This window comes from Myxine glutinosa, unplaced genomic scaffold (assembly GCF_964187855.1).
Source record: "Myxine glutinosa unplaced genomic scaffold, kmMyxGlut1.1 SCAFFOLD_406, whole genome shotgun sequence".
NCBI lineage: Eukaryota > Metazoa > Chordata > Myxini > Myxiniformes > Myxinidae > Myxine > Myxine glutinosa.
The window spans coordinates 155,670-181,351 of NW_027616510.1; the positions used below are offsets into that span (position 1 = coordinate 155,670).

At 45.9% G+C, this 25,682-nt stretch overlaps 1 protein-coding gene across 2 annotated transcripts in view; it reads left to right on the plus strand.

Annotated features, from left to right (window-relative positions):
- CSK (C-terminal Src kinase) overlaps positions 1 to 25,064 on the plus strand; it is a 112,034-nt gene extending 86,970 nt beyond the window's left edge. For both annotated transcript variants that reach the window (XM_068108651.2, XM_068108652.2), the window contains 6 exons: positions 564 to 663; positions 3,125 to 3,209; positions 3,340 to 3,413; positions 5,179 to 5,377; positions 23,149 to 23,235; positions 23,683 to 25,064. In XM_068108651.2, coding sequence (XP_067964752.1) covers positions 564 to 663; positions 3,125 to 3,209; positions 3,340 to 3,413; positions 5,179 to 5,377; positions 23,149 to 23,235; positions 23,683 to 23,856 — 719 coding nt within the window. In that variant the 3' untranslated portion in view covers positions 23,857 to 25,064. The remainder of the gene's footprint in view (positions 1 to 563; positions 664 to 3,124; positions 3,210 to 3,339; positions 3,414 to 5,178; positions 5,378 to 23,148; positions 23,236 to 23,682) is intronic.
- Positions 25,065 to 25,682: the final 618 nt, after the last annotated feature.

A 25,682-nucleotide genomic window follows, 5' to 3' on the forward strand; every position in this document is an offset into this window, starting at 1 on the left:
GGTTTTCTATGATATTTTGTTAAATAGTTGCCTGTATAATATAGTACAGTATCTGTGCCTGTAACTTGTGCATGAAGATGCTTTGTTTTGCATATGGATGTCAGACGCTTGTGATTTAGATTCCATGCCAAACAGTATGATGTGTTAACTCTTGTGCTGATTCAGAAACAAATTTGAGCGATGTATGTATGGATGTCAAATGAGTTAGCACATGCTTAATGATGTGGGTGTTGGAAGGGAGGGGGCAGAGCGTTGAGAGTTGAGGATCACTGCATGAGGACTGTACAAGGCCACTGTTAGCAACTGTTTCCAGAATATATTTGCACACATGGCGAATGTTTGATTCCCTGAATGCACCCCTCCTTTTCTTTTGTCCACAAATGTTTTGTGCATGTCTCCGATTCCGTCTTTGGGAAAGAAAAGAAAAATAAGCGGGAAAATTTATTTGGGGTGAAGGAAAGATGACATTAATGTCGGATGCTTTCCACATTCCAGTTAATATTTCAACTTTGTCCCTTTTTTTTCTTCTTTTTTTTCACCCCATCCCTCAAATCCTTTCACAGATGTTGTGGAGGGGCGGTACAGACAACAAAAGGTGGCTGTGAAGTGCATAAAGCATGATGCCACCGCACAGTCCTTCTTAGCAGAGGCCTCAGTGATGACGTTGGTGACGCAGTGACATTGACTTGACATAAACTTGCTCTTTGTTGTACTGGCACTTCCTTGAACTTAGAATTTTCTATACAAAATTTGAAAAATGCAGCGTTTGTATGAAAGAAAAGAAAATCCTACATGGCTCTGGTTAAAAAGTTCTTAAACAGATTTTATCATGAATGCTTTTTATTTCTTTCTTTCAATTGTTTTTTTTGTCTCGTATCCCTAGGCCTCGCTCCCTCAGTTCTCTCAGCCCTCTGGCCCTCCCCAATAACCTCAGGATGAATGTGTTCTTGCAGTAACAGTTAAATCGAACTCCTTTACTTGCAGTGTACTGCTTCATCTCCTGGTGCAATCCTCAACCTCGCATCACAGGCTCCTCCCCATTTTTCCTGGTCAATGCCCCGCCCCCTCCTCAGAACTCCACCATCCCTCGTGCCTCTCAGCTCCGCCCCCTTCTCCCCGGGCAAACCTCCACACCGTGAAGCATTGGGCTCCACGCCCTTCATGAGACGATTATATAGTTCCGTCCCCTCTCTCCTTGCCTCGCAGAGTCCCATTCCTAACTGCCTCACTCTTCTCTCCTCTTCTCTTGGTGGCATCCTTAGCTCTGCCACTTCCTCCTCACCGGTGCCCCGAGTTACCTAGTAGATGGTTACAGGAGGTTTTACACACTGTTCCTTCACTTAATCCTGCACTATCGATTACAAGCACCATCCTCCGTATGGTACACAATCAAACAGACAATCTTTAAGCTGATGTGTGTCCCTACTTGTTACATTGAGATTGGCCACCCACTCGCACACAGATCATGCTACTCTATAAAGTTCTGTTCTAAGGTAATCTTTAGGTTCCCCACTCCCATTAACTTCACAATATTTCCTTGCCAACTCTGTCATCGGTCACATGGTATGGCAGCCATATTGGATTGAAGGAAAAATTGGACATTTTCTCCGAAACTGCTCAACGAAAAAAAATGTGAAACTTGGCATTTGTTATCAACTCCCCATGGGGTACATAGGGTGATAACAATGATGTCATTGGTGAAGTGGTATTCCAGCCATAATTAGTTGAATTGAAATCCTTACCCAAAAATCTGAAACTTCATATATCTGATCTATGACCCGATGTGAGTGAAGAATTAAATGTATGATGTCATCTGTCACATGGTAGGTATGGCAGTCATATTGGGATAAAGGGGGAAAAAAATGGACATAATTTTCTCGAAAACCTCTGAATTTTTTTTTGAAACTTGGTATATGGCCTATGACCCGATTTAATCTCTGACCCGATGTGAGGCAAGAATTAATTGTTCTCCACTGTTGTGCTTTTATGCTTACCTCTCTCTCTTCCTCTTGTCTCCCACTCCCTTTTATTGTACGGTTTATGTGTCCGTGCATGTTTTCGTGTTTAATGTGTTAGCTCTTTCACGAGCCTTGACTCGTTTACAAAACACGTATACAAAAAACAAGACCGAAAGTCTAACAGCGGCGTAGCCGGGCTTGTAAAATATTCTAAACCACAAACACGTACGATTAGCTTTTTAAACAGTCGCTAATGCTGTTTATAACATTAAACAAAGAAATTTGGAGGAATCCAGACATCCGTGAGGTAAGTTTTACTTGCAGAACTGAGGGAAGATCTCCTGTAATCTAGAGTATACCCCACAAGGGTTGGGTACGTACCGTTTTGTTGGAAGAGACGTAACGCCGATGCTTTCGATATATGATGGTTATTTTTACAATCGGTTTGTTTGTGTTTCACACTGAATGAAAAATGTCGAGGTAGAGCATGGCGATTGTGATATATGACAGGTTCGACGATATGTTCGGCCTGAACGGCATATGAATCAATATGGCGGTGTGTGAAGAGCCAGCCGCAGCACAGTTGTAATGACATCAGACGTAATCACATCACCCTGTCATGTGACCAGATCCTCAGCTCTGATTGGTATACGTTTGAGGGGACATACATACATACATACATACATACATACATACATACATACATACATACATACGGACAAACGCTCTTCAAGACGGCTTTGCCCTATGGGCTACGCTGTAAAACGATTCGATTTTGGTTGAGGTCCGGATGCAGATCCGGCCTATCGGTGGGATATGAAACGCAAAGTGTTAAGCCTGGCGGAGGTGTGCACTCTCCTGGGTACCATTCTCGTCTGTGCTTCCTTTATTGCTTACTTTATTCACCGTTTGCTTTATTCCTAAGGAAGTCTGTCCGATTTCGAAAACTTCTGATGAAAACAATGAAGACCATCACCATTTATTTTCCTTTTGTTTTTATTAGTTTTGATGCTAAAATTATTTGTGCTTATCTGTTTTTATTTTAGAGCAAAAATAAATGGAAAATTAGTCCTGAGGTTTTTTTTAACTTTACTTTTTCGTCGATTTACTTCAACATCAAACCAAAAATGTTCAGTTTTCTTATTTTTTCCCTTTCTCCCATCCAGCGAATTGCGCCATCCCAACCTCGTGCAGTTGCTGGGAGTGGTGATTGACAAATACCTCTATATCGTTACCGAATTCATGGGCAAGGTTGTCTTTCAGCTCATGCTGTTTTGCTTGCATTTAAATATTTTTCCTTAACCAATGCCTCATTTAGTTTACTTTCTCTGACGCAGCATTTTAACATCACCGATTCCCACCGTTCCCCATTTTATTTCAGGGCAGTCTCGTTGACTACTTGAGGTCACGTGGTCGCTCGGTCATCACACAAAAGGACCTCCTGAAATTTGCTTTGTAAGACTCCTGTTGTGATATTTTTCACAGCATTGTGCCTTGCCTCTTCGTGTTTGAGTTGCCTTCCGTCTCTTTATTTTTTATTTTTTGTAAATTGATGAAACCATTGGGCTTTTACCGAGAAACCTTTACCGATCTTAACAATTGCCCCCCCCCCTTCCCTCTTCTCTTTCCCCCTCCCCTCTCTCTCTCATTCTCCTCTCTCCCCCCTCTCTCTCCCCCCTCTCTCTCTCTCCTTTCCCTCTCTCCTTTCCCTCTCTCTCTCCTTTCCCTCTCTCTCTCCTTTCCCTCTCTCTCTCCTTTCCCTCTCTCTCTCCTTTCCCTCTCTCTCTCTCTCCTTTCCCTCTCTCTCTCTCTCTCCGTTCCCTCTCTCTCTCTCTCCTTTCCCTTTCTCTCTCTCTCTCTCCTTTCCCTCTCTCTGTCTCTCCTTTCCCTCTCTCTCTCTCCTTTCCCTCTCTCTGTCTCTCCTTTCCCTCTCTCTGTCTCTCCTTTCCCTCTCTCTCTCTCCTTTCCCTCTCTCTCTCTCTCCGTTCCCTCTCTCTCTCTCTCTCTCTCTCCTTTCCCTCTCTCTCTCCTTTCCCTCTCTCTCTCCTTTCCCTCTCTCTCTCTCTCCTTTCCCTCTCTCTCTCTCTCTCTCCGTTCCCTCTCTCTCTCTCTCCTTTCCCTTTCTCTCTCTCTCTCTCCTTTCCCTCTCTCTGTCTCTCCTTTCCCTCTCTCTCTCTCCTTTCCCTCTCTCTCTCTCCTTTCCCTCTCTCTCTCTCTCCGTTCCCCCTCTCTCTCTCTCTCTCTCTCTCTCTCCTTTCCCTCTCTCTGTCTCTCCTTTCCCTCTCTCTCTCTCCTTTCCCTCTCTCTGTCTCTCCTTTCCCTCTCTCTCTCTCCTTTCCCTCTCTCTCTCTCCTTTCCCTCTCTCTCTCTCCTTTCCCTCTCTCTCTCTCTCCTTTCCCTCTCTCTCTCCTTTCCCTCTCTCTCTCCTTTCCCTCCCTCTCCTTTCCCTCTCTCTCCTTTCCCTCCCTCTCACCTTTCCCTCTCTCTCTCCTTTCCCTCTCTCTCTCCTTTCCCTCTCTCTCTCCTTTCCCTCTCTCTCTCCTTTCCCTCTCTCTCTCCTTCCCCCTCTCTCCTCCCCCCTCTCTCTCCTTCCCCCTCTCTCCTCCCCCCTCTCTCTCCTCCCCCCTTTCCCTCTCTCTCCTCCCCCCTTTCCCTCTCTCTCCTCCCCCCTTTCCCTCTCTCTCCTCCCCCCTTTCCCTCTCTCTCTCCTTTCCCTCTCTCTCTCCTTTCCCTCTCTCTCTCCTTTCCCTCTCTCTCTCCTCCCCCCTCTCTCCTCCCCCCTCTCTCTCCTCCCCCCTTTCTCTCTCTCCTTTCCCCCCTTTCCCTCTCTCTCCTCCCCCCTTTCCCTCTCTCTCTCCTTTCCCTCTCTCTCTCCTCCCCCCCTCTCTCCTCCCCCCTCTCTCTCCTTTCCCCCCTTTCTCTCTCTCCTTCTCCCCGTCTCACCCACCCCCTTACCCCACCTTCTTTCCCACTCCCTCTCTCCCTGTCTGTCTCTCCCCCCTCATCCTCTGTCTCTCCTCTCCCCCTCTCCTCGCCCTCTCTCAAACATCAAAGTTGGTTGGCATATAACACAGGCAGAGGCATGTCCATTGATTCATTCACGCCAAATTGAATTTTCTATTTTCTTTCTCTGCACTGTGATTCTTGCAACAAGAGTGAATATAAATTTGTCCTACTATTAAATTCTTCCTGCTAATCGGTTATATATTTTTTCCTTCAGGCATGTTTGTCATGGCATGGAATATCTGGAGTCGCGGAGGGTGGTACATCGTGACTTAGCTGCACGAAATGTGCTCGTGTCTGATGATTCAGTGGCCAAGGTTAGCGACTTTGGCTTAGCCAAACAGCAGGCTCTTGTTTCTGGGGATTCTGAAAAGCTTCCTGTGAAGTGGACGGCACCAGAGGCTCTGAAGCAAAATGTAAGTTTTGCAATGACCGTTCGGATTGTGATGAGTAAAATAATTGCATGACTTTGGAGGAGGGTTGGGGAGTAGGAACTGTCACAAAAGCAGATTCGTTGTCATGTTATGGTAAAGAACAGCAAAATTCATCCTGAGATGAGAAATAAAAATAATACTTCAGATCAGTTGCAAAATAAATTGGTGAGAATCCAGATTCTCAGAAAGTGACATCATTGTTGCCGAAAATGTATTTGGGGATGTGGGGAGCAAGGGGTGGGGGGAAGGAATTGTGTTACCATGTAAGGAATATAATGTGATTCCAGCCTAAGCTAATACTTGTAGGAAAATGCTTGTCATGAGGTCAGGTTCATTACCTCCACCACCAAAGGTGGATGGAGGTTATGTTTTCACCCCTGTCTGTCAGTTTGTTTGTGAACAAGATATCTCAAAAAGTTGTGGACGAAATTTGGCAGAGATGTAGCGTTTGTGACAAGGACGAAATGATTACATTTTGGTGAAGATCCGGATTCGGATTCGGCTACTATAATTTTTCAAGTGATTCTTCACCATTGGGAGAAAGAGCCAAAAAAAAATACATAGCAGGTTATCTCACAAAGTTGTGGATGGATTTGGACGAAACTTTGTGGACTGATTGTGTGTGTGTGTGACAAGGACTAATCGAGTCGATTTTGGTGAAGACCTGAATATGGATTTGGATGCGATAATTATTTAATTTTTAAGTGATTCTTCACCATTGAGAGATCAGGCGAAAAGCGATATATAACGTGCCTGGATTGGGTGCCCTGTAGCGATATATTTTTTAGAAAGAGGTTTAGAGAAAGGGGATATAAAGCGATATATATATTATTATTTTTTTAAGCCTGGTCTTGGCTTAGCGGTTAGCACGCAGGCTTGGGATATGTTTTTCCCAGGAAAGATCATGGCAGATTGTGAGACCCAAGAGATTGAGTGACAGAACTTCTTGGAAAGGATTGTTGAGAAAGTAGATGGGAGGGTTGTCCAGTCGTTCTTTTCAAAGACACATAGTGAGAGTGTGAGATATGTCAGGATTGAAAAACATGTTCCACTTGTTTGACCAGTCTTTGATTTTGACCAGGTCTGCAGAGAGTGAGGAGGCTGCAGATGGCCGATCTGAGGGATGAGGTGTGGAGCGGCAGAGAGTGGAGTCATCAGCAAAGAGATAGAGAGGATGTTCCAGAGAGTCGGAGAGATAATTGATAAAGACCAGAAAAAGCACAGGGCCCAGAACACTGCCTTGAGGAATTCCAGCCTGAACAGGAAGGGGAGAAGAGAGAATTCCATTCAGGGCCACATCTCGACTGCGACCAGAAAGGAAGTGTTCAAGCCATGTGTGGAGGTTTCCATGGATACCATAGGAGAGAGTTTGAGCAGGGTGGGGTGCCAGACCGTATCGAAGGCACAAGATATGTCAAGGGAGACGGCTCTGATTTCCTGTTTGGCATTGAGGACCTCCATCCATTGTTGAGACAGCAGAAGCAGCATGTCCAGGTAAGAATGACCTGGTCTGACTCCAAATTGATGATCAGAGATCAAGCCATTGGAGAAGAGGAAGGATTTTATGTCAGAAGCAATGATTGATTCCATGACCTTGCTGATTATTGGGAGCAGGCTGATTGATCTGTAGTTGCAAGGATCTGTTTTTGCACCTTATGTAAAGCGGTGATGTTCGCTGATTTCCAAGCAGATGGAAGATGACAGAGAGAGAGTGAGATGGAGCGGCAGAGCAGGATTTTAGGACCCGTGGGCTGATGCCGTCTGGTCCAGTTGCAGAATCAGACACTTCTCTCGAGGTTTGACAGAAACTTCTCCACCTTGTCAGGAGAGGACACAGAGCCAAGGAGCAGCTGGGTGCGGTGGGTAAAGACATAGACGGGTTTGGGACCCAAGATTTTTAGGTAAACAGAGTTGAGGCATTCAGCTTTTTCACGTGCAGAGTCAGCTGTGTAGCCGTTTGAGGTAAGGGAGGGGATGGAGGGGGAACAAACACCAGAAACAGATTTGACCAGACGCCACCAGGATTTGGAGGAGGGAGACAGGTTTGAGAGTAGAGAGAGCGTGTTTCCTAGCTCTCCTGTGGGTAGACACACATTTGTTCCGAGATTTGTGAAAGGAACTGAGATTGCTTTTCGTTGGATTAGCCATTAGATATGAGAATCTGAAATACCTTCAGATTCATTAGATATGAGAATTATTTAATTTTTAAGTGATTCTTCAACATTGAGAGATCAGGCTAAAACCAACATAGAGTGGAGTATCTCAAAAAGTTATGGATGGATTTGGATGAAACTTGATGGAGAGGTTGTGTGTGTAACTTGGAAGAATCGATTCAATTTTGGTGAAGATTCGTATCCAGCTTGTCGAATTTTTAAAGTGGTTCCTCACCATTGAGAGATGGGGCCAAAAACGATACATAGCAGGATATCTCAAAAAGTTGTGGACGGATGCTTTTTGATTTTTTAGCTCACCTGGAACGAAGTTGTATGGGAGGGGTCAGCAGCTTCAACCCCAGCCAAGTCAAAGCAAAGACTTTAAAAAAGGGGTATGTGTTCCTTGCTTGACGTGCAGCATTTTGAAAGGATAGAGCACGGACCATTCCCATAGGTTGGCATCCATGGTGAGGAGGAAATTCCTCCTTCGGAAATGCTCTGCTGAGTGCGGTGAGAAAGGCGGCTCCATTTTTATGACCACTGGTACCCAAAGTGCTCCTGGAAGTGACGGCCATTCAACCAAGCTCAGTTTCTGTTTGTCTCATCTAACAGTCCTGTGTTTTCTCGTATAATCGTCTGTATATCCTTGTGTGTGAGATGTGGCAGGTCCATTATGTGCCTTAAATCATGTAAAAAAGAAAAAAAGAAAAAGCTTTATTATAATTTTTATTAACGATTTTGATACATGAAAAAGATTTTGCTTTGAACAATTGCAGAAAAATATATCCAATGTAAGTCATTAGATAAATGGGAAAATTATAATAAATTGACTTTCAACAATACATGACTTTCAAAATATATCAAACACAAACGATGCCTTTTGTGCATTTTTTTGGTACACAGAGTCTAGGCTTGTGGAAGAGCTGGAACACCGAACGGATCAGGACACAACATAACAAAAGGAACAGTAGGGAAAGGGGGAAAACCCCAATAATAGAGTTTGAGGACAAACTAGAGGGAGACTTTGACAAAAGATTTTCAGAATCATTGGAATCTCCCGTGATGAAGCTATCTCCGAGGGCCTTTCACTCACTCACCGCAGACAGGTAGGTGGTCTTCTACCGACTCCTCTCCGGCCTTGCTGCCCCAGCTCTCTCTGTGCTTTGTCCCCCAAATATTCCTCCAGGTCACACAAGATCTGCCAGCAACCCTCTGATGGTTAAACTGCCGAAATCTCGGCTCTCTGCTCACCTTCACTCTTTCATTCCTCTTTTCTCCTGCCTCTGGAACAAACTCCCACACTCCCTTCAATCCCACTCCTCCCTCCAGGTCTTTAAAACAGCTGTTCACCACCATCTCTTATCTTCCCCCATCCAAAACCTTGATCTTTTCTACCCCCGCTAATTCACCCCAGATCCACCTTGTTTGAAATTCCAACTTCTTTCCTGGAAGTCCCGGCAGTGTCCATATGTTTTATACCTCTCCCACCCCCTCCACCCCCCCACCCCCCCCCAAAGCCCTCTCCCTCCCACAGATCTCTCGATGTCCCTGCTCTCAGATGTTGTGTTTGTGTTCCTCCCCCTCTCGCCCCATCTTGTCTACCGCTCCCCATGTTATATGTTTTATGTGTCGGTTTGTCTTTCTGTGTGATTAATGTTAGCTCTTTCACGAGCCTCGATCTTGTATACAAAAAACAAACAAAAAAAACAACAAACAATGGGTGTGGGGAGGAATGAGGGGTAGGGATGTACAAGATGGATGCAGAAGCAAGTTCTGAGGAAGGAAGTACCTGAAAATTGGAGGGTGGTGGGGTTGGAGGTGGAAGGTAGGAAAGATTATGGTTTTGGATGGAAGATGATCTAAGATTGTAGTGAGCAGCTGTGTTTTGAGATTTGGAGGGAAGAATGAGATTGAAGAGAATGTGGAAGTTTGTTCTTTGTTCTGGAAGTTTGTTCCGGAAGTAAGCTAATAGGTCTGTGGTTGAGAGGATCAGTTTTCACACCTTTTTAGCTCACCTGGAACGTAGTTCTGGGGGAGGTTATTGGATGGCGGGACGTCCGTCCGTCAGTCCGTAGACACTTGCAACTTCTCTGAAACTGCTGATGGGATTGTGACCAAACTTGGCTGTCATGATTCCTTGTATGTTGCAACTCGTTTGTTTTCATGGCTTTAAAGAATCGGGGTCTAAAGTGGGTCTACCGGGGGTCAAAGTGGATCCTGGTTTAACCCCATAAAATAGGAATTTGCTTTCTACTCAGAAACTACACTTAAAATTCCAATGAAACTTGACCACAACATTCCGTGCATCACCTGTGATGTACCAATGCTTGTTTATGGCATTAAAAACATTGGGGTTTAAGGCAGTTTACTGGGGGGTGGGAGGGGGTTGCCCCCCCCCAAATAGACATTTTATTTCTTCCCAGAAAATACACTTAAAATTCCAATGAAACTTGACCACAACGTTCCGTGCATCACCTGTGATGTACCAATGCTTGTTTATGGCATTAAAAACATTGGGGTTTGAGGCAGTTTACTGGGGGGTAGGAGGGGGTTGCCCCCCCCCCCCAAATAGACATTTTATTTCTTCCCAGAAAATACACACAATTTTGATGAAACGTGACCACAACCTTCATCACCCGTGATGTACCAAATTTGTTCACGGCATTAAAAATGCTAAGTAGGTCTATGAGGGGAGGGGGGGGGGGGGGGGGGGGGGGGGGGGGGAGGGTTCAACCCCTCAAATTACACTACTCATAATAAGTTACGGATATTGGTAGGTTCTTCGCTGTGGTTGATTTTGTGTATTAATTATGTTGAAAAAAAGTTGTTGGTCCTAATTCTATGGTTATTACTCCCGCCAAGGAGGCGTCTGTGAGTGCGTGCATTCGTTAACAAGATATCTGGAAAAGTTCTGAACGGATTTGGATGAAATTTGGTGGGATGATTGCACTTGGGATGAGGAAGAATTGATTAGTTTTTGGTAAAGCTCAGGAAATTATTCCGGATCCAGGAAGTTTTTTTGGGAATTTTTTTTTCTGTTTTCCCTTAAAAACCATTTTCTCTGCAATAATTGGACCGATTGAGAGCAAATTTTTACCATAGGAGGGACACGGTCTGCAGAATATTTTAATGGTAATTATGACGTCAGGTCACGTGGTTCGGCCGCCATATTGCTTTGAGTGAAAAACACTAAAATCCCATTTTCTCCAAAACGCCTGAACAGATCGAGGCCAAACTTTGCAGGCAGAATCGCATACCCATGATGAACAAAAAAGCCAGCGAGCATGATGTCATGCATCACATGGTTTCAGAGTTATGACGTTTTTAAGCACAAACATTTAAAACCGAGCTCCTCCCTCATTTGTGATCCAATCGAGGGGAAACTTCACAAATCTGTTCAGCATATCAGTCTACTAAAATGTCCTTTTGGAATTTGCGATAGGTCACGTGGTTTGGCAGATATCGTTAATTAAACGCAAATAATAAAAACATTTATATCCCTTGAACCACTTCATTGATCGATGTGAAACTTCATACTGTAGTAGAAGTCATGAAGAGTAACAAGTGTGCAAAATTTGAAGATTGGATGTACGGTCTGGAAGCTGGAAGTTGTTATTGCGTGAAGTAGAAGTCTTCGTCTGTGGACGATTAATTAATTATTTATCACATGCATAGACTTGCAGGCATCGTTTGACACAATGTCCCGGGTTAATTTGAACCTCAAATAAAATTATAATTCCAGATTTGTCAATGGCTGAGGTATATGAACAAACAAACAAAACAGATTTGGCAAAATTCGAACTTTAAAAAAAAAAAGATCGCATACCCAGGGTTGTAAGAGGCTGAATAAGAAGAAACCTCACATGGGCTTCCCAGATCAGAAAAATAATTCTGGCTCTGCGATTTTCAGGTTTATTTATCGATATATCTACATATCTGAGCAGTGTCTGTTGTCACTGAACTACTCCCTGAAACTTTTATTTCCGTGATTGTGAAGTGTTTTTAATAACGTGGTGGTGGTTTTGAATCACGTGGTGGTGAGGTATTTTGAATTATGTGGTGGTGAGGTGTAAAATGATGTGGTGGTGAGGTGTTTTTAAATCACGTGGCTGTGAGGTGTTTTTAATTTCGTGTTTTGTGGCTGTGAGGTGTTTTTAATTTCGTGTTTCGTGGCTGTGAAGTGTTTTTAATTTCGTGTTTTGTGGCTGTGAGGTGTTTTTAATCTTATATCTACTGTGTGTATATATATATACAGTATATATATATATATATATCAAGAAGCCATCATCTTGATGAAGGCTAGTGGAGGCTCAGCGCACGCTGGGTTGCTGGCCGAAACGTTGAGTTTTTTAAAGACAAAGCGATAGGTTGGAGAACGGAAAAATGGATATCGTGGATATATATATATATATATATATATACACACATACTATATAGTTGTGGTTTTAGAACGATCACTTGTAAATAATTACTTGTAAATATCCCATTATTAAAAGGTTAAAGGTAGCACCCCTAGTTAGACCACAAGCAACACGTAGGCCACCATAGAACTTTAGTTATTTCATTATTATGTGTTTTAGATAAGGCCGTGTTTCCAATAGTTGAATCTGCGTTGCGTCAATCAAATAAGATTAGGCCCATTCCATCCATTTTGCGACCTCCCTCTCCAAGCGACGCCATTACGTGCCCCTACAGTCGGTTTCGTGGCTGTGAGGTGCCTTAGCATTCGCTCAAGCGCCGCCATAAACCATGTGGTCAGGCCCGAAGAAAAAGGGGGCGGAACGCCAAGAAGAAGGTGTGGCCTGTCAACCAGCCATCAAAGGCGTGGCTGGTAAGCCCTCACCAGCCAACCAGGGCTGATGTAACATCACCGACAGGCGTGGCCTTGAGGCCCGCGTAGTGATCGAGTGGCGCGTTATATAAGCGCGAACGCAAAGCCCTTTCACGGACTTATTTTGATGAGAGAGCGCTGATTGGACTTCTTTTGATGAGAGCGCGCTGGTTGAACTTCTTTCGATGAGAGAGCGCTGGTTGGCCTTGTTCGGGAGAGTGCATTACAGAGGACTTGATCCAGGAGCGCACATTTGCGAAAGAGAGATACGGCAGCACTCAGCACCTCCCCCCCCCCCCCCCCCCCCGCTATATGGAAGGTCCGGTCGCGTTTCTAAGATACGCGGAGCTGCCTGCTGGGTTTTCGCCCACTGAACCGGAGCCTGGACCCCATCACCGGACCCTCGACCTGACCACCTACCAGCTACAATCCCCGTGTGAGTGTGTATGTTTGTCTGGGGTATAGAATAAGACTGCTTTAAGACTGCCCTGTGTCCTGCTTCTTCTTCCTTTTGTTACGGATTCGTCACTTCCGTTGTTGAGGTTTTCTCCACTATTGTCTTCTATTATATGTACCATTATTGTCTTCCAAAGGTTTATTGTTTATGAACAGTTATCAAAAGTTAAAAAGGTTAACTTTAAATGATACCGAAAACCGAACCGGAAGACGAGGGAGAGAAGAGGAAGAGGGAGCGAGAGAGTCGGTGAAGAATTTGGTTGCTTTGCGGTCTGCAACGAACGTTGTCGAGCAAGAGTCACGTACTTTGGGTTTCCTGGGAAAAAGGAATTCCTGCGATAAAGTTGTTATCGCTGTGATTGATCATCCTGCGTGTCAGGTTTGGCGTTAGATTCCGAAGAATCATCGCTGGGTCATGACGACTCGAGAACCACGCGCCGTCGGCCATTTTGACTCGTGCGCTTCGCGCGTCGAGCAAACTTTCCTTGCTTCGTCAACCGTTTCCACCGCTTTCAGACGTATCTGTGGTGTGTGTCGGCACCGAGGCTTTTGACGATTACTTTGCGGCTCGCCGACCGTGAACAGTGAAAGTTCATACCTGGAAGGTGCAGTTGGATTTCCCAGTCGCTGCGAGTGCGCCTTTGTGCTGCTTTAACCACGTGACCTTTTTCTCTGTTTTGGGCCGCGTGCGCCATTGTGCCGTTTTGGGCGGCGTGTCTGTGCCCGTCCTCTGAACGAGATTCTGGTTTTGATTCGACATCGTTCCGTTGATCACTGGAGGGGACCAACTCTGAGCTCGAAGACGGGAATATAGAGACATTGGGGAAGGTTTGTTGCCACTCACTTGGAGCACAGTGAGTAGATATTGATTGAACTCTTGATTCCTATTATTGTTGTACTGTTATTTTTGTGTGATTTTTAATACAATATTTGTTTGTATTATTGGTGTTGGTATTATTTGCAATTGGTGTGGTTTCACCATTGATTTTTTGGACACAGGATAACATTTTTCTGCCGTGACTCCTTTTGGGGCTCGGAGGTACACCGTGACCAGGGGGTCGGGGAGGAGCATGTAACACTTTCTTGTACATTCTTTCCTTTCCTCTTTTTGTTTGTAATAAATTCATCTGTTCTTTCTGGTTTCGTTTTAATCCCTTCGCTTTCATCTTTTCTCAATTGAGTACCTGTGGCACGATTAGGAACCGCTCAGAATCGGGTTTAGTCTCTTGGTTAATCGCGGCTTGCTATCCGCTCGGAATTTTCCATCGTATCCATGGTTCGAGTGGGAGTTATTCCCTCGTTTCCGGCCGGCGTTGGTACTTAGGTAGTAGTGAACCTCGAGGCCTAACAAACCCTATCTAACGTGGCGCCGGGAAGGACGTTATAACTTCCAAGGACTCGGGACGGCCAGCTAAAACGACAAGGGGATTAACCCCCCCTTGATAAGGGGACAGCCGACCCCTGGGATCCGTAACAATTGGTAGTCAGGAATTGGGATTTGGAACCCGGGACTAAATTTTGTAGACCAAATTTTGGACACCAATTGTGCTATTGGCCGTAAAAATTTGTGTCTGGGAGCGGGATTTGGACCCGAACCAAATTTTTTATATCTAAAAAATTTTGGTCAAAATTATGAGCGGCCAAAATTTTATTAACATCTCAATTTTGAATCGTGCCATGGATAACCAAGGCGGTCGGATGCCGGTGGGGGAAATAGAAGAGGAGTTAGAGGCAACCCAGGCCCACAGGGAAGAACATTTGGGAGAGATGGAGGAGGAAAGGAATGAGGGTGCGTTAGTGGGGGTTGCAGGCGCACAAAATGGCGGCGCCTCGCACATGGCGACGAGGGCCGCGCCCGCTGCACAAATGGGGGGTGGGGGGGGGGGGGGTAGACATGCAAGCCTTCATGGCACAGATACAGGCAGCCATACAATTGGGGGTGGACAAAATGCAGGAGCAAATTGGTGGATTGAGAAATGATATGGGAAGCCAAATTGGGGATTAGATAGGAAAATTGGGGGATTGAGTAAGGAGATGGGAGAAATGAGGGCCGATAGTGAGGGAATGGTAAATAGAATGAGGGAGCAATTGGGAGGTCAAATTGGGGGGTTAGAAAGTAAATTAGGGGGTCAATTGGAGGACGTGAATGGCCAAGTGAAGGAAATAAACGATGGGTTAGCGAGGGAGGAGGCCCAGTATGAGATGAGACAGATGGGGAGAGACAGAGACAGAGACAGAGACAGAGACAGAGACCGCAGATCGGGCGGAAAGGTTGCGGGGGTACGCAACGAGGTAACGCGGCTTGAGAAGCGCGGGTTAAGCTAGGCTGAGCAAGGCGCAGTTACGTGGACCGGGGCAGAAATTGCGACCCGGGGTATGGGGAAGCCGGCGACCGCCGAAGTAGAAGAGAACATTTTATTAGCGCCAGCGGTCGTCGAGAAAAAAGAAAGTGAAATCCAAGAAATTATAGTGGAAATTGGGATTAAGCAGACGGTGGACTTAGAAGAGCAACCGCGAGGGAAAAATGGAATATGTCCAAAGTCTGTGTTCGCATCATGATGCCGTACTTGCTAATCCTCATAAAGATTTGCAGGTGCGTGTGGAGAAAAGGATCCCGAAGGTAAGCCAGGCTGTATATGGCGCGAGGAGATTTGGCGCAAAAGTGTTTGGCGCGAGGGGATGTTTCGCGCGCTTGGGATCCAGACGTCACCCGGGCGCTCGTAGAAGGTCCGTGGTGCGCTGTGTTAGTGGAAATGGTGCGCGTGTGCGAATGGTGCCAGAGCGTGAGTGTATTACAGAAAGTGAGGGAGAATGCACAAGGGAGTGTATGTGTGAGAGTGAGATGGATGAGGAGCGTGTGCGAGGATGCACACCTGAGTTGGTTGTGGAGAGTGTGCGAGAGTGCACACCAGAGCACGTTATTGGGTGTGCAAAAGAGTGCACACCCGTGGGTAGGTGTGCGCTGAGTGGGTGTGCAACAGAGTGCGCACCCATGTGTGGTATGGAGTACGTACCGGGAGAGTGTGCGCAAGAAGGTGCGCGAGAGAGGTGTGTAACGGAGTGTGTGAGTGTGCCTGAGTGGTGTGCACGAGAGAGTGCGGTGGCGGAATTGACGGAGTGTATGGGAGGTGAGAGTGGGAAAAGGAACGCGTGGTGTGGGCATGCGAGTGGAGCATCGACGTATAGCCGACGCGAGCTATCGGGGCGTGGTGTTCTTTGTGTGCTGCGGGGGCCGGCAGGGATCGTTGCCGCGTCGCTCCTGCACGGAGCGCCGTGCATGATTCGGGCCGGGCTCCGCCCTGTATGGTCGGTGCCGTGCCATCGCGGCGAGCGGCACGATTCCGGGGGAGAAAGGGCAGGTCGGACCTTCGCCCCCTGGCGGGCGTGGTGCTCCGACCGGGCGAGGTTGGGTCATCGGGCCGGAGACCGAAAGGGTCTGCGCCAAGATGGACTTTGGAACCTCGGACCGGTTATGCCTCCTCCCCAGAATCGAAACTGCCGGACAGACCCAACCTACAGGAGACTGACCATCCGCACACATAGCTCGCTTTTCGAAGCCGAGCTGTGAAAAATGTATTTCCGCACCGAGAGGCTCAAGTGTAGTGAACGAATAGTGATAGTCATGGCGAATGAGATGCCCGATGTCGAGGGATGGTGGCTCTACCATCCCTCGCATCATTTGGGCAAAGGAGCTATAGATTTATGGGGTGGCAGTACAAACTAGCCCGGGAGGGTTAGGATAAATGTATAGGGACCTAGAAATGACAATAGGTGACCGAGATTTAAGTCGTGACTTTTGTTCAGGTAGTGAGGACGTAGAGTAGAGTAGTTGGATGATAATGACGTGGGATGTGCTTCGTATAAGGGATGACGGGGAGCACTAGTATTAGAAGGGAGTAGATAGCCAGATGATGCTGTGTGCATGAGAATCTTTGTGGTGAGGGTGATGAAATGAGGCATTGCGAATGGAAGTCCTTATAGTGCTGTTTAGCAAATGAGGCAATGCTCGTGAAAGAGATGTGTGTGTGTTAATGACAATGAGTGCATTGGCTTGCATGGTGTTCAAGTAGAGCTTGGTGGTATGGAATGAATGGTGTGGAGTGCGTGGGGTGGAGTGCATGGTGCAAAGGAGAGGATGGGGGAAGGATGGACCCCTTCACGAGTACCCGGGGAGGGTAGTTTTTAAGTTAGGTAGAGTGAGTAGGTAAATTGTGGTTGGATATTGACATCTGTGGTGCTGAAAGTAGCAAGGTATTGCTTGGTTTGGTGCATAAGTAAAGTGAAATGGCTGGGCGTGTGGCCTGTTGATGAGTACTAGCCGAAACCCGTGGAACATCCACGGAAGGGAGGATGTGGTGTATGGATAGAGTGTACCATTATGGATGGCCTTAGGGGATTTGCTTGTCTGAGTAAGAGTTAGGAAGAAAGATGAGAATGAAGAGTGCGTATATGAACAACGTATTTATTGCAATCTACTTAAATGACAATGCTACGATATACTTTTGAAAAATGAATGGATTCGTAATACGATACTGATGATACTGATATAGATACGATACTGATGGGCTGCTGATCGGTTTCACTTCGTTGTAATCACAGTATATGGAAGAAATTATGGTAAACCCACCTGATGAGGTTAGCGTACACCGCTATCTACGACACCGGCACAAATGCATGCTCAGGATTGTCCACTCGGTGATAAACAAAGAGCACGGTTCGGAGATCGTAAATCCATTAGTGCCGTGGGCATCGGGTCACTGGGTGCGGCGTAAAAGGGATAACAAAGTCGAGTCCTTACGCTATTATTATATAGATGGTTGGTTGAGCACTCCGCCACTGGTAGTCTGTCGGCCAGGTAGGCTCTGGGAGCCAGGTAGTAGAGTTCAGTGGGGCCCGTGGATCCCGAGAGAGGATAGCCCGATGCCAGAGGGGGCATTAGTGGGGTAAGGGAGCCAGAGGGCCTGCTCCAGGTTAGGATAGGAAGAAGCTAGGTAAGCTCGGGTGGCAACTACAGTGGCAGAGGTGTGCAGGTGAGCGGACCTGCTGGTGAGCCACACGACCCAGCCCCGAAATTGTGCGAGGGCACAGATGGAAAAATCGGGGGAGTGAGACCCCAAATTGGTGAGCACCACAGTTTGGTCAATGGGAATTGGTTTTTAGAACCGCATCGAGTCATGATGGCCAATGGATTTGCAGGGCAAGACCCCGGGTAGAGTAAATGGTTAATGTCAATTAGAAGTATAGCGAGGAGAAAATCTCTTCGCACCATCTGCATCCACTCACCTGGGTGATAAGACTCCACACCAGATTGTGCAAACATTTGGAATGAAAGACGCATCTTGACGTGGGTGAGACATTGTTTGTGATTCTATCTCTTCCTCCTTAGGAAGGATTGATGACGAATTTGGCATTAGGAGAATGGGAAAGACGTGACAGTAGAGACAGAATTTGTAAAGTTATAGATTGTGTAAATACGGGGTAGGGGCAAGGGTAGAGTAGGTGACATGGGGGGTGACGAACACTAGGGACGAGCTTTCTCAGCTCGCTCTCCCGCGCCCTTCATGTCGCATTGCATTGTTTTTATGTGTACCCTTGCGCCCTTTCCCCGCTGATCTGCTTTGTCCTCCTTCCCCACTCATGGACCATGTTCTTTTGTGCCCGAGGGGAGTGTGTGCAGGTGCTGTGAGTTGTGTGCCTGCACCCTTGCTGCCTCCTGCCTGCACTGATGCACCATATGGCCCACACGTTCTGTGGCCTGGCACCTCTGCTGGGACCGCCCATTGTTGCCAGCGGTATCTGCCTTGTGGACCTCTGTTTTAAGTGGCATCCATGCCCAGCAGTGGACCACCTCAGTTGGCCCTGCTGGCCATATCAATAATAAAAAGCAGACGCGGTGTGTGCCCTTTTTATTAATAATAAAATAACATCAAGTAAGAATATGAAGATCAAGCAAGATACATCGGCCCAGCAGAGAAGACATCAGACCTCATTTATTAATTTTGAAATGTTTTGGTGCTGGTGCTTATTGGTGCATTTTTTTATTATTATGGTGCATTTTATTGGTGCATATGGGTATGGTGTATCGGTGCAGTGCAGGGCAATGGCAACTTCCCCTTATCAAAAACATCTTCTCTTTTCCCACAAAAGACAGGTCCTGGGTTGCAGTTTGTAAATAATTAGTGTTTTGTAAATAATGCTCCCCATTATGTGTAGTTTGAAGACGATTCCGCAATTCGGTAAATTTGGGCGTGAGTCGGTTAGGTAGGATGCAACGCAGCAGGTGGGACATATCCAGTGTTAAAACTGTCGCACTCAGGGTGAGGTTAAAAGTAGAGGGTAACCACACCTAAGTGTCACACTAATTTAAAAGATAGTTCCTTTTGTCTCGGCTCGGGATGAGCCTGGAAAAAGTGAGGGTGCAGTGTTGCGGTTTTAGAATCCCCACTTGTAAATAATTACTTGTAAATATCCCATTATTAAAAGGTTAAAGGTAGCACCCCTAGTTAGTCCACAAGCAACACGGAGGCCACCATAGAACTTTAGTTATTTCATTATTATGTGTTTTAGATAAGGCCGTGTTTCCAATAGTTTAATATGCGTTGCGTCAATCAAATAAGATTGGGCCCATTCCGTCCATTTTGCGACCTCCCTCTCCAAGCTACGCCATTATGCGCCCCCTACAGTCGGTGCCTTAGCGTTCGCTCAAGCGCCACCATAAACCATGCGGTCAGGCCCGAGGAAAAAGGGGGCGGAACGCCAAGAAGAAGGTGTGGCTTGTCAACCAGCCGTCAAAGGCGTGGCCGGTAAGCCCTCACCAGCCAACCAGGGCTGATGTAACATCACCGACAGGCGTGGCCTTGAGGCCCGCGTAGTGATCGCGTGGCGCGTTATATAAGCGCGAACGCAAAGCCCTTTCACGGATTTCTTTTGATAAGAGAGCGCTGGTTGAACTTCTTTTGATGAGAGAGCGCTGGTTGGACTTGGTCGGGAGAGTGCATTACAGAGGATTTGATCCAGGAGCGCACATTTGCGAAAGAGAGAGACGGCAGCACTCGAGTGGAAGGTTGGCGGTAAAAAGGACTCAGGTTGGAGACGCCCTTATACGAGTCTGATTGGGAAATGCGCACGAGTTTGGTTGGAGACACGCTTATTAACGGACTTGTCCAGGAGCGCACACGTACGGGACACCAGCCTCCCTCCCTTCCCCCCCAACCCCCCCTATATGGAAGGTCCGGTCGCGTTTCCAAGATACGCGGAGCTGCCTGCCGGGTTTTCGCCCGCTGAACCGGAGCCTGGACTGGAGCCTCACCTGGAGCCTGGACCCCATCACCGGACCCTCAACCTGACCACCTACCAGCTACAATCCCCGTGTGAGTGTGTATGTTTGTCTGGGATATAGAATAAGACTGCTTTAAGACTGCCCTGTGTCCTGCTTCTTCTTCTTCCTTTCTTGTACATTCTTTCCTTTCCTCTTTTTGTTTGTAATAAATTCACCTGTTCTTTCTGGTTTCGTCTTAATCCCTTCGCTTTCGTCTTTTCTCAATTGAGTACCTGTGGCACGATTAGGAACCGCTCAGAATCGGGTTTAGTCTCATTGTTAACAGCTCGGATCGCGGATTGCTAACCGCTCGGCATTTTCCAACGTATCCGTGGTTCGAGCGGGAGTTATTCCCTCGTTTCCGGCCGGCGTTGGCACCTGGGTAGTAGTGAACCCCTAGGCCTAACAAACCCTATCTCACGCCACGCCGGGAAGGATGTTATAACCCCCAGGACTCGGGGCGTCCAGCTAAAAAGACAAGGGGATTAACCCCCCCTTGATAAGGGGAGCGCCGACCCCCGAGATCCGTAACAATATATATATATAGACGGCATTTAATATGGAATATTTTTTTTGTGGGGGTGAACTTACTTTTCAAGATGACTTAGAACCAAAAGTTCATTGGAATTATGTTGAAATTATTCTAGATTTTGTTAATGTGACCTTTAAAAGAAACAAAAACCACATTTGACATTTCTAAGCAAATAAATTGATCCTTGAAAGTGATGTAAACTGATATCAAACTCAATTCACGGACAGTACTGTGTTAAACTTCTGTACGTTTTCCAAAATATCCCTTTATCTTGCACATTAGTGAAATTTTTTTTCAACAAAAGCTAAATTATGACTGGGATTATGGACAGTCAAATTACAGTTCAGTACTTCGTGTAACCCCCCCCTCCCCACCCCCCCACCCCGAGCATTCAGGAGAGCACGGACACGTTGAGGCATGCTGTTCACGAGATTTGCCAAGGTTTGGACAGGAATCGCTTGCCATGCAGTGACAATAGGCTGCTGCAATTCACGCACAGATGTCGGCTGCTGGTCCAAGTTGTTGATTTGACGCGTTAATTCTGCCCACAAGTTCTCTATCAGATTCATATCCGGGGACATGGCAGGCCACTCCATATGCTCCACACCACGGTCAGCAAGAAAGTGTTGGATCATGCGAGCACGATGAGGCCGTGCATTGTCATCTTGGAAGACAAAGTTTCCTCGAAAGGCTGCACGAGCAAATGGAAGCAATGTTTCTTCCAGAATGACCCTGTACTTGAACTGGTTCAGGTTTCCATTCAGAACAATCAGGTCAGTTTTGCCCCCTGCATGAAAAACAGCCCAAACGGTCACCCCACCACCTCCAGCTTGGACTCTTGGCACTATACAATCTTCGTTGTGGGCTTCATGCACTTGTCTGCGCACTCGGACGCGGCCATCTTGACGATAGACCAGAAATCTAGACTCGTCACTGAAGGTTACGTGATTCCAGTGTCCTGGTTGCCATTGACGGTGCTCTCTGGCCCACTGCAATAGGCGCTGGCTGTATTGTCTGGTCAGGCGTGGCTTTCTCAGGGGACTCCTGGCACGATAGCCTGCTTGAACCAGTCGTTGGATGACTAGCCTTCTGGATACAGGCACATTTGTCAGTTGCTGCCACTCAGCCCTAAGCCGATAATTAGCTGACTTGGTACGGCCATTGCAGACTAACCGGTGCAGCTGGCAATCATCTCTCCTTGTCGTTCTGTGTGGACGTCCTGGCCTCGGTAATGGAGTAGGGACACCCCTCTGAGCATTTCGTTTCAGGATCTTTGACACCTGACCTTGAGTGATGCCATACTGCCGAGCAATAGCACGCTGTTTCATGCCAGAATTTCGTAAAGCCACCACTCCATGACAAACAGCATTGTCAAGTTGACGGACTATCTCCAGAGGAAGCGGCAATAATTTTTGTAGACGTGCAGCAGTTGTTTTCCACTAATACAGAACGCAACAACACTTATATACCCGATTGTGAAGCCAATCGTCAAATGTGCCTGTCCTTACATTTTGTCATGCCACCTGTGATATAATCCTGTTATTGACTTCTTGCTGCGAAAGACAATCAGTGACTTGGTTCTTTCAACAAAGACATCACCAAAGGGTAAAATAAACTCACCAGATTGATATACTGAGTTCAGAAAGTAAACCCAAGTCAAGAAAAAAAAAATAATCCATATTAAATCCCAAGTCTGTGTGTATATATATATGGAAGGTGGAATGGCTGGAAGGGGGTATGGATCTAAAGGTTTTTAAAGTATTTAAAGGGTCCTAAAGATAAACTGTCTTAAAAGAGTCTTGGGGGTGGGGGGGGCCGGGGGGGGGGGGGGGGAGGGGTGTGTTCATGACACCCGTCATTACCTCCACAATATAGCAACCGGTTTTCAAATTGTGTGTAATTAATCGACATATAATCGCACAGTTTTACGGCTTCACAGATGGATGGACGGACGTATGTATGGCTTCACGGAACTTGTTTTTCGTTTTATATGCTGTCCTAGCGAGGTACCCGTTAATAAATCGATCATAATTAAGTAATTCATCAATTAATTGATTAATTTAAAAAAAAACGTTTTTCCCAAAACAAGTGCTCACGATTGTGTCCAAAATTCAGCTTCCTAGCTCATCGTTTGGCTGAGATATTGCCCTGACAAACAAACAAGAAAGAAAACAAACAAACAAGCAAACAAACTAACTAAATGAAAACTGAGTACTCCCTTTCATCACTCATGAACACTGGGCCCCTTTTGGTGCCTGGCGATGTCATGCAGCGCCTGGAGATGGAATAGGAAAGGAGTGGTGTACAACAATGTCGATTTATGATTGGTTACCTTTTATTAACCTTTTTTTTAACCAATTTTGTTTGCTTGTGAAATGGTGAGGGAAGGTGGAGAGTGATTATGTTGTGTTTCCCATTCGACTCTTGATACATAATTTCATATTTTCTACCTTTAACATCCAGAGTTTCACATCCCAATCAGACGTGTGGAGCTATGGAGTTCTACTTTGGGAGATTTATTCATTTGGCCGTGTGCCATACCCACGAGTGGTACGTACCTATGCCTTGTGGCTGACACGAGTACAGTAGTAGGTATGAAGAATGGTTCCACAATAAGCATTGATATTTTGCGTTAAAACTTTTAAATCTCATACGTCACTTTTTTCAAACCCAACATCTTCAAGACCTGATGACTAAATCTGTGTGCCTATGTGCACGCCCGCTTTAGGGTTCACTCGGCTGTTAGTTAGCCTTCACATTAACACTTTATTATGGTGTTATCCTTGGATTGTGTTGTTATTCCGTATTATAAAACATCGATCATTCACATCCTCATGTGGATGTAAAGATGTGACCTTTTTTTAGATCCTTACATATTCATTTAAAGCCTAAGATGTATTGTTCTTACCATCATGCTCATTGTCAATGCATGCAAACTAGTTTTGCTCATCCGCTTTACTTTAATGCCATCTTCTCCACCCCAATACCTTTCCACAGCCCCTGAAAGATGTTGTCGTACACATACAGAGAGGGCATCGCATGGATGCACCTGACCAGTGTCCACCAGCGATATATGACATGATGCGTGAGTGCTGGAATCTAGAACCCACCAGGCGAGCAACCTTCAAGGAACTCCTACAGGCACTCCAAAGGTTGTTGAAGCAGGCCTAGTACCAACTCGGGCCTTCTCATTCAATTTGTGTTGTCTTGTTTTCTCAAATCCGGGCACTCGTCGCAATGACCTTCGAATGCAGCAGCCCATTTACAGCACCCAAGTACCTTGTCCAAGAAGATGAGAAATCTGTGTTCCTGCTCACGTTGGATCTTGGTTCTTGGCACATGATGTGAGGCCTTGAGATTGTGGCTGCAAATGTGGCAGAGTCACATCATCGTTGATTCTGTGCAAATTTTGTCAACTTTTGCCTTTTAAGACATGGCCAGCAGTTTCGAATCTTTTACATTTACGTTCTTTTAAAACCTTTATGGCTTGCAGACATTACTTGCTGTTGCAACTTTGAAGATGGATTTTAAATCTTTATTTGCCCTCAGGTTTCCTGGCTGACACACTTCTGCTGTGCCAACCAGGGCAGACAGATTCGCTTTGTGGCTTAATTGCCTCTTCCTGCCAGGTTTTTGATACCCACCGGAGTACCTTAAATATTCCAGACTCCCTGCCATTATGTAACTATGCATTCCTTGCCTTTTCCATGTCTTCAAACACGTGTTCTCACTCCTTTACCTTGTTATTTTACTCCCCACTTGTCAGTCACATCCTGTTTCTGTGTCCTCACCAGTCCTCATCTCTATCTTCCCTATGATCATAGCACCAACTAGAGATGAATCCTTGTGAAGAATCCTGGAAACTTTTATATTCTGTCTATTTTGGTTACTCCATTTAAATGCATGTTTGTATAAGTCCATTAACCGATAATGTCTTGCTGTAATATCACTGTTGTAATCGAAATATATATACAGTACATATCTATCTTGCTCTGCTTCTTCCCCTATCAATCCCCCCACCAAACATCCTTTGTGTGAAAAGAAATTGGAGGATCATTGTCCATCTTTCAAGTGCCTGACCCTGTCTCCTTTTGCAGTCTTTCCAACCATTTTGTTTCATTTTATACAATGGGATTAGCATTGCTCCAATTTAACCCAACCTTCATAACATATTTTGCCTTTGGGGTCCGCTGGCCGTCCCTCTGCTTTGGGTGACCTGCAGAAAGCACCCTTTTTAAATATTGATGACCAATCGTATGGTGGTGCCAGGGGTTTTGTCTTGGTTTAAAGATTTTGCAGTGCGATCAAATTCAGCCACAGAAATGCTCAACAAAGCCACCTGTACTTATGGGCTGAATAAACCCGGTTGCTGAATACAATCTGTTCCATATATTGTAACATGCTCCCCACACCCCTCCTCCTTTTTTTACAACAAATGCTTTAGAGAATGCATAATATAAGCAAAAACAAAGTTGAATTATACTCCCCACCCCAATAATTTGTACTGTAGCACAGAATTGCAAAACTGAGGCCCAAGTCCAAATTCAAGGGTGGCTCCAGAACATGGGGTGGCAAGTGAAATTGGTTGGTGGAACCACAATAGAGGGGTATTTAAAAGTAAAATAATTGCTTTTGAAAGTACAAATGCTCCCCCCTTACTATCATTTGAGAGCTGTGGCCACTGGAGAGAAGAGGTGTTGGACAATTGGGCTTTGGGAGGACCTGTACATTTTTCCGGGTTAAGTCCTGGGTAGGTCTCGACTAAAAGGGATGATATGCCACTCCCCCGCCCTTGGAAAAAGTTATTGAATATTTGGCGATATAATTGAAGTGATGTCCATAGGGTGAGAATGAGTGGAAAGGTTTCTCTCCACGAAAGACCAATTACTTACGTATCTCCATGTAAGTCTCCACGTAAGACCAAAAATGAACTTTTTGTGTACGGGTTACATTAGGAGGGGAGTTGTGCATATGATAAGCAAGGTGGGTCACCAGGT